This window comes from Carlito syrichta, unplaced genomic scaffold, assembly GCF_000164805.1.
Source record: "Carlito syrichta isolate Samal-C Ts95f unplaced genomic scaffold, Tarsius_syrichta-2.0.1 Scaffold303988, whole genome shotgun sequence".
Lineage (NCBI taxonomy): Eukaryota > Metazoa > Chordata > Mammalia > Primates > Tarsiidae > Carlito > Carlito syrichta.
The window spans coordinates 198,672-207,602 of NW_007248084.1; the positions used below are offsets into that span (position 1 = coordinate 198,672).

Below are 8,931 nucleotides of genomic sequence, written 5' to 3' on the forward strand. Positions count from 1 at the left end.
GAAGGACGGTTGGCGGGAGCGCGGGGAGGGGCTCACGCACGTCGGGCCGAGGGTCTTCAGAGGCGCGGCAGCGCGGACTGCTGCCAAGCCGCGCCGTCGCGGTGTGCGGGCCGCAGAGGGGCTGGGCGGCTCTGGTGCAGGAAGCGGGCACCCTGTGGTTTCACAGTTGGTGTCGTGGAGCGGGCTGCAGGCCAGCAGCCCGGCAGAGTGGCATTGGTGGGTCTGGGGAGAGCCTGGACAGTTTCGACGCCGAGGCGGATTGCGTGGAAATGTGTCTTTATGCCTTGGGAGCTCAGCCTCGAGAACGGCAGTTTAAAAGCAAAGTCACGAGCTTGTTCAAGTCTTTTCCTGGAACACGGAGCTTGTTGAGTAGGGAGTACTGCACGGGCATTCCAGCAAGTCCAGGCTCCTGGTCTGCGTGGCCACGTGCCCCCCGTGGTAGCCTTTGCTGTGTCTACCCTGCCTTGAGAGGCTGTTGTGTTCTGCTGCCTTTAGGTGGACATCATGGACATATGTGAGTCAATCCTGGAGAAGAAGCATCATGACAGCGAAAGGTCTGTGTGCAGCATCTTGGAGCAGACAGACATCGAAGCTGTGGAGGCTCTTGTGTGTATGAGCTCCTGGGGTCAGAGAGCCCAGAAAGGTGGTGACCTGTTAAAGATAAGACCTCTCACACCTGTCTCTGACTCAGGGGACGTCACTGCCACTGTGCATCCTGATGTCTCTGCACCTGAGCTACCAAAGGATTTCCATTCTTTATCGACTCTGGTAAGAAGAGGTGGGGGGAGAAGAGCATTTTTGTGAAATGACTTCATTACCTTAAATTTGTTGAACTCATGGGAAGATTCCCTGAAATCCTGGCAAGGAAGTTGCATACCCCTCATTTGTGTGGTCTGAAGGGGTAAAAACTCTCCCTTCATCTCTTGATGTTGTGTTTCTTCTGTTGACAGAGCATAGCTTGTTAGCCACGTGGTTAGTGTCTATAGGATGAAACTTACAGGTTGGTGTGAGAAGTTTACACACTTCCTTGGCGAGTCTCTGTAGGCTTGGGTTCTCCCAGTGACCCAGTGTAAGATCAGGATATCTGGGAGGCAGCTGGTGAAAGCGTGTGCTTTGACATCAGATGGCCTTAACTGGGTTAGCACTCTGCTTTCCTGTGGCAGCTGACTTCTTGCGTGAGTTGGGTTCAGTAAATCATTATTTTTTGTTGTTGCTTTTTTTTAACTTGGCCACATGAATTTTTAAAAATTACTTTTCAGCTTGGAGAAGTTGGGAGCTGTAGGTTGCTAATGGGAGTGAAAATGGTGATGTGTTTGTCCTGGGACGGAAGCTTACACTGGAAGGAGAATGTAGAAAGCAAATTGGGAGAGGGATCAGAAGGGATGGTGGGTGGTGGAGGGGGTTGGAGGAGTGGTTGGCCTGGCTGCTAGGGGCCCCTCTGAGTTCCTCAGCATTGGGCTCTTGGGGATCGGGACAGACTGAGAAAGTAGAGTGCCTTGTGCAGCCTTGACATCCGCTGAGGTGTTGAGAACAGGCTTAGACCAAACTTCTAGATTTTCTGTCTAAAGGTATTGGGGATGCTGTGATCAAATACATCTCTTAAATTCTAGCCAAAACAACCTTTTCACTTGGTACTTTTTTTTTTTTTAAGTGCATAACTCCTCCTCAGAGCCCCGAAGTCGTGGAGCCATCGACAGGGACACCTGTTTCTTCCCAAGTTACTGATTCCAAAGCACACACAGTCATGACTGTCTCCCCGTCTCCTGCTGTGGCAGCCAGAGTGCTGAGCAGGAGGGCAGAGAGGGGCTCACCAGGTTTGAAGCCAGAGCCCCTGGAGCAAACCCCCAGTGCTCCCTGCAGGGCCATGATGACCAGCGTGATCCGCCACACTGGGGAGAGCCCTGCTCCTGCCCGCTTTCCTGCCGGTCCGACTCCAGAGCAGCAGCTTTCTGACAGCAGAGAAGGAGAGACACAGTTTCTGGGACATTTTGAAGTTTTGCAGGACACACACCTCACAGACAGTCTACTCAACACTAATTCAGTGTCCTGTCAGCCTTGCTTGCACAAGTCCAGTGGCCTGCTTCCCACTGATAACGGACAGCAGGCAGGCTGGCCCGTTGCGGTTCAGACCTGCTCACCAAAGAATTATGAAAATGACTTGCCTAGGAAAACCACCCCTCTGATTTCTGTCCCTGCTCCGGGTCCCCCTGTCCTTTGCCAAATGATCCCTGTGACTGGACAGAGTGGCATGTTACCAGCTATTTTGAAGTCCCCTCCCCCTCAGTTGCCTGTGGGGACTGTCAGACCCGTCCTAGCCCAAGCTGCTCCAGGGCCTCAGCCTGTGTTCATGGGACCACCGGTGCCTCAGGGAGCCGTGATGCTGGTTCTGCCCCAGGGAGCCCTCCCCCCGCCTGCTGCCTGCACAGCCAGTGTCATGACTGTGGGGAGTAGCAAGTTGCTGCCCCTTGCCCCTGCCCCTGTGTTCATTGCCTCTAGCCAAAACTGTACCCCTCAGGTAGACTTTTCCAGAAGAAGGAACTATGTTTGCAACTTCCCAGGCTGCCGGAAGACTTATTTCAAAAGTTCCCACCTCAAGGCTCATCTTCGTACTCACACAGGTAAGTACTGTCAGATGCTATGGTTAGGAAGCCCATCTCGAGCCGCCTTTGGGTGGGAGGGCTTTGTGAGAATGCCTGGAAAAAGCAAAAGTGTGGTTTTTTCCTTTGGTTTTGAAAAGCCCTCACCATCTTGTAAGGATTGGAGTTACCATTAGTTACCATTAGCATACCCTCAGTGGGTTTTAATTTTTTATTTTTTCCAGTGGCCAGTTAGAACCATCTGTGGTTTTTATATGGAGTGCCAGTTGTTCACCCTGGGAGACAAAATGTAGTATATAGTTCTGTGATACAGGGGCTTTGATAACTCTTAGGGTGACTCATAGTGTCTCCTTCTGTTCACATTGCAGGAGACATCTCATGCTTTCTGGGCATTTTGGAAAATATTCACATAGAATAAATGTTTTGTCAATGTGACTTAGTTACGTTTACCATGGGGAAAGATCTGTTCAAACTAGAAAATCTCAAATTCGAGAATGTCTTTTAAAGTATAGTTTTCTTATCTCTGAGAGTAGTTTTTAATTCAGAGTAAATCATGCAAGAAACTATAATGATCTAGTGTTCTTGTCACCGTCCAGTCATCTCTGTCCAGTATAATTTTTGCAGTGGTGGAAATGTTCACTGTCTGTCCATTAGGGCAGCCACTAGCCACTCACACTTGACATGTGGTTGGTGAGACTGAGGAGCAAAATTTGACATTTTTGTCAGTTGAGGTGTCTGAACAGCCCCGGGGGCTAGTGGTGCTCTCTAGCAGTGCTCTGAATGTTGCCTGGTGGAGAGTCTTGCTGTTAGATTAGGACAGCTTTGCTCAGGTGCTCTGTGTAGCTATTCCATGAGTTAGTGTTGTTTTGCTGTGATCTTGAAAACCCCTGCATGCAGAATGACGTGCAGTCCTGGTATTCAGACACTGTAAGAGTAACTCTCAGATTCCTCCACACTACTGAGTGGCTGTTTACTTTGCGGGTAAGGCCCCAAGTCCGGCCCATGCAAAAACAGCCTCCCTTGGCCTTCTCTCTGGTTTTCTATTTCCACTTTCACCCTCGGCCCCTTACCGATCTCTACTTGGCAAAGCCCTCCAGGAGGCTTCCCAGAGCCAGGTCTTAGATTGTTCCCTTAGCTTTCTTTCTTTTTGGATCTTAGTGGTGTATTATGTAAACACCACATTCCTCTTTAGTTATATACGAGAGGAGAACCCCCCAATAACAGAATTATCTATTTTTTCTTTTTTTTTTGAGGATAAGTCCCTTGTACACTTGAAATTTGTCCTTCACATCAGTCAACCAAATTTTTTATCTGGGAGTCTTGAGGAGGTTGCATCACGATTTGTGGAAGAAATGTCCCGAGTTGTGGCAGACAGGTGACTGGTTCTGCCACCATAACAATGCACCTGCTCACATCTCGCCACGTATTCGGTTTTTAACCAAAAACAGCATGATCCCTGTGCTCTACCCTCCCTATTCACCTGATTTTTCCCCAAGCAACTTTTTTTTTTGTTTCCTCGGATGAAAAAAGTCCTCAAAGGGAAACATTTTGCTGATATGGAAGAGGTAAAACAAAAAACGGTAGAAGCACTAAAAGGCATCAAAACTGATGAGTTCAAAAACTGTTGTGAGCAGTGGAAAAAGTGTCTCGATGGGTGTATTGCATCACACAGATTACTTTGGAGGTGACTAAAGTTTAAACATGTAAGAATAAATGCACAATTTTATAAATAAATTCCATGCTTTTGGGGGTTCCCCCGTATTTGCCTTTTCTCATCCAAATATATTCCTGGTCATTTGCACAGTAGGATGGACATAGAGGCTGTGTCAGAGGGAACAGGTGCTTTTGAGGAAATTGACCTGCTTGGCTCTCTTAAAAGGCTTGCTGACTTGATGACCTCTGCTTGTCACTGAATTCATTCTCTCTCAGGTGAACTTCATATCACATCAAAGTGAACTTCAAGGCGCATCAAAGTACAGCTTCCACATTCAAGGAGGTGACTGAATGAGGTTTTACTATTCAGTCAGCTGCCCAGCAGTGACGAAAATAAGCTCCTGTGTTTCCAAAGTCCTTCAATTTAAATAACTATAAAGGTGTGAAAGAATCCCCTTGTGCCATTTTGTAAATGGCATTCCATTTTGTACCCTGTCAGTGTAATAAGAAATGTGAAAATAGAATTAATAATCCTGAGAAGTCTTCTAGGTCCTGGGAAGGATTTTTTTTTTTAATATGAAGTTCAATCCTGAAAGAGAATGAATTCTTTTCAAGAATCTTCCTTCTACCCCAAGCTATAATGGTGGATTTATTTTTATTTTAAAATATCTTTTGAAAGATTAGATTAGTTTGATATATGGCCCCTGACATACTGCATCTTTTAGATGTGGCAGGAAGAAATGCATTTGAGAGGATTTTTTTAGCTTTTGAATCACCCAGTTACGGAATAATAGGCTATTGCTTTCTAAATTAACCTATCCAATAAGGTGCTGTGCATTTACTTTTTCTTTAATATGTGTGTTCTTACCTCCTAGGGGAGAAGCCTTTCAGCTGCAGCTGGGATGGCTGTGATAAAAAATTTGCTCGTTCAGATGAACTGTCTCGCCACCGCAGAACTCACACAGGGGAGAAGAAGTTTGTGTGTCCAGTATGTGACCGGCGTTTCATGCGCAGTGACCACCTGACAAAGCACGCCCGGCGCCATATGACTACCAAGAAGATCCCAGGCTGGCAGGCAGAGGTTGGCAAGCTGAACAGGATTGCCTCTGCAGAGAGCCCTGGGAGCCCACTTGTGACCATGCCAGCCTCTGGCTGAAAGGTTGGCTGGGGCATTACTCATGGGATTTTTTAAAAAGCCTCTTTTCAGGAATGGAACTGATGGGTTCCTCTCCGTAAAACAAAATGCTTTTAGGGGCTAGGGAAAGGTTGAGGAGCTGGTTCTGATGAAAGTATGTTAACTTTTTTTTTCTGGTTGGGACCCTGTTCAATATCTTTTGTAGTTTTGGAAGTTTTGTTTTTTGGGTTTTTTGTTTTTGTTTTTTAGGAAACAGAAGAAAATTTGATAATCAAAATCACCAGCATTTAAATAAACATTTCGGCAATGAAGTTTACAAAATCTTTCTATTCATGTTTTGTAGAAATGAGACAGGGTACTAATTTTTATACGGTTTTTTATAAAAATATTTATACTGTTGGTGCTCAGATCACCAATTTCTACATAGATGATTTTGCCACCTTCTTTTCAGTGTTAAATAACAAAGTTTTTATAATGACCTTGCTTTTAGTAAACCTGACACATTATTCAGCCAAAAACAAAAATTACAAGTCTGTTATCACACCTTTTAGATTTAAGAAATTTTTGGAATTGGAATCGATTGAATAAGGGCCTCTTAAAAGGGAAAAACAAAATTTCCAGTCGGCTTGTTTGTAACATTTTCAAGGGAAATTCCATGCAACCATTCCTGTCACCCAAGGACCTACAGTTTTGGTTGTTTAGAACCGGTGACCTGTGTCCCAGGTGTGATTCATGAAGGTTGTACCCCAGAGGGTAACTTAAGCTACTGGACAGATCCCAGGGAGCAGGAGCTGCTGCAGTATCTTGTGTCTGTGTGTAATACTGTCTTCTGGGTCATTGCTCTGCTGAAGGCAAGCCATTCCATTTCCTGTTTGTATCTGAAATGCCAAAAGAGATCATGTAAGCACCTAAACCCAGCTGCTTTGTTGATTGTCCGTTGATTTCTTTCAGTGTGGCTTTACCCAGACTATATTGTGGGTAGAATAACATCTTAGAGAAAAAGGAAATGTCTATGTTGGTTGGATGAGCTTTCCACCAAAGTGCAGCTTAGCCAAGTTGAGGTGCATGTGCAGCCGACACCGCAAGGTTCTGATTCTTTTATTTATTAAATATCACAACTTACAGGAAATACAAGTTACGCTCAATGGCAGTAATACCACCCGGCTGCCCTTCATTCATTTTGTGTGAAGAACATTGTTTTGATCAAACAGAATGTTATCTGGAATGGGGCTTTTTGCAGTCTACCTATAAAATAGACGACGGACACTGCTTTTAAGCTGTGAACACATGTCCGAGATAAACAAGAGACTGTGGCCTCCTGTATCCAAGAAGCCATTGAAGCTGGTTGTTGTTAAGTGTTGGATGTTCAGGCAACAGAATAAAGGCAAGAACATATGGAATGTTGCACTACTTTGGTAACCTGGAAATATTTTTGTATTGTGCAGTGTGTATTTAGATTTTGTCTTTGCCTGCTATTGGCATTTACCTTTATTAAAATGATGGTAAGGTGAAATACTGAATAATTGAATGAAACTAGGTTTTGTGTACAAGTCTTTTTAGTCTGATACAACCCTCTCCTGGTCATTGATTGTGTGTCACTGATACCCACTAATTTGCCTTTCGTATCAACTGTTGTTTGACTTGTGTGTATGTATTCTTAGGAGGTTTTTGCGCTTTTGGACAGTTCCTTAGATGAGTGTTGCTGTTGCCATGAGACTGCAGCTGCAGGAGAACCACACTTGTACATAGTTCACAAGTCCCACCACCCCAGTCCTTTTCCTGCCCAGCCTAAGTCAGCAGAAACATTTTTGACTGTGCGTGTGCTGTAATGGCATCAGATTTGGGTATTTTCTCAATGACACGGAAGTAATGTTCGTCCTACTAGCGTTTTGGTGGATAATACCAAGTCCTTGAGTATTTGGTTGCTTGTCACATCGAATTTCATTCTCTGAGCAGTGTTGTTTCTGAAGAATAGATAGATGTTGGGAAGAGTATTAATTTACACTTCTGTTCCCTGATTAGATTCGGAAATACCTTAAATAATCCCCCACTCCCACCCCTCATTTGTGGTTCAGCCTGTAATCCCAGTGCTTTGGGAGGCCTAGGTGAGCGAATTGCCTGAGCCCGCGGGTTCGAGACCCGCCTGGGCAATTTGGCGAGACCTCATCTCCACAATAAATCAAAATCAGCCGGGTGTGGTAGCGCGCACCTGTAATTCCGGCTACTCAGAAGGCTGAGGTGGAAGGATCACCGGAGCCCAGCAGGTCGAGGCTGCGGTGGCCGGGAGCGGCCGCTGCACTCCAGTCTGGGTGACAGAGTGAGACTCCAACTCAAAAAAAAAAACAAAACAAAAAAACATTTTAAGTCAGGAAACAGTTCCTGCTTGAAAACGATTCTCCTGAGAAGCAGATCCTTTGTTTGTTGATTCATTGTGGAGCCTGTGCGCTGTGAGCTGGAGGCAGGGTGAGGCGAGGCAGGCTCCCTAGTGCACTTTATTGCCTGAGCAATCTTGCTTGATCTTTTGACTTTGAGCCTTTTAAGTAGTTTCAGTTTTAAAACTTAAACTGTTTCATAATTATGTTTTATGTAACAAACTTCGACTTATTTAAATGAATATGTGTAATATAACTTTTTCTTTGAATCATATAAAACCTTTTGGATTTGCAAATTAGACGTGTGTCCTGTGTCATTTAACTCTGCTGGAAGCGTAAGTATACCCAGAGGTTTTTTGGAGAGGAGCCTAAACACTCCTCTGTTTTCTGGGTTGGTTCTGTGTCTTTGGATTCCATGGAGGGTTCCTTCTGAAAGCAGAGTGTGAAGATACTGCTTCTGTGGTGGCCATTCTGGCAGTGGGTCTTGGTCCTGGGTGTGTGGGTAGCCCTGTGGCCCTCGGTGCTGGTGTCTGCGTGTGCCCGGGTGACTGCAAAGGGGGAATTGGGCACAGTTTTGTGGCCACTCTGGAAGAGGTGTGTGGAAGCCTCTTCCCTGCCTTCCTCTTCCCTGCCTTCCTCTTCCCTGCCTTCCAGCCCAGGGTTAAACAGCACATCATGGAGCCGCTGGCTTGGCCCTTGCTTCACGTACACTCTCCCTCAAACCCGCTGTGATCGGGCTTTGCGTCATGTGCCACTGAAGGAGCCCCACCTGCGGGTGTTGCCAGAGGCTTTCCTGAGCTGTCTGCAGGCTTGTCAGCAGCATGGCACACTGGTGACGCCCCACAGGCCACGCTCCTGCCTCCTCCCACCTCAGGGCCTGCTCCTTTGCTGGCTCCTTTGTCTGTCTGAACTCTTGATGCTGGTGGGCCTCAGCTCAGTGCTCACACCACTGCAGTCCCTTGGTGACCTTTCCCAGCCTTATGTCACAACTTTGAAAAAATAACACCTCCATGTGCGGTGGCTCACACCTGTGATCCCAGCACTTCAGGAGGCTGGGGTGGGAGGACTACTTGAACCACTTGAGCCCAGGAGTTTGAGGCTGCAGTGAACTGGGAGTGCACCAGTGTACTTCAGCCTGGGTTGACAGAGTGAGACCCTGTCTCTAAAAAGAAAA

At 46.2% G+C, this 8,931-nt stretch overlaps 1 protein-coding gene across 1 annotated transcript; it reads left to right on the top strand.

Annotated features, from left to right (window-relative positions):
• Window positions 1-487: 487 nt before the first annotated feature.
• On the top strand, window positions 488-5,709 carry KLF11 (Kruppel like factor 11). The gene is made up of 3 exons (XM_008059300.2): window positions 488-768; window positions 1,652-2,618; window positions 5,126-5,709. Exons 1-3 carry the CDS (start codon window positions 505-507, stop codon window positions 5,404-5,406), a joined length of 1,512 nt encoding a protein of 503 aa, XP_008057491.1. The 5' UTR covers window positions 488-504; the 3' UTR covers window positions 5,407-5,709.
• The last annotated feature ends 3,222 nt before the right edge of the window (window positions 5,710-8,931 follow it).

Coding starts and splice junctions, on each gene's coding strand:
- KLF11 (XM_008059300.2), top strand. CDS start 505: ATGGACATATGTGAGTCAATCCTGGAGAAGAAGCATCATGACAGCGAA. Junction 769..1,651: donor TCCATTCTTTATCGACTCTG/GTAAGAAGAGGT, acceptor TTTTTTTTTAAG/TGCATAACTCCTCCTCAGAG. Junction 2,619..5,125: donor TCATCTTCGTACTCACACAG/GTAAGTACTGTC, acceptor CTTACCTCCTAG/GGGAGAAGCCTTTCAGCTGC.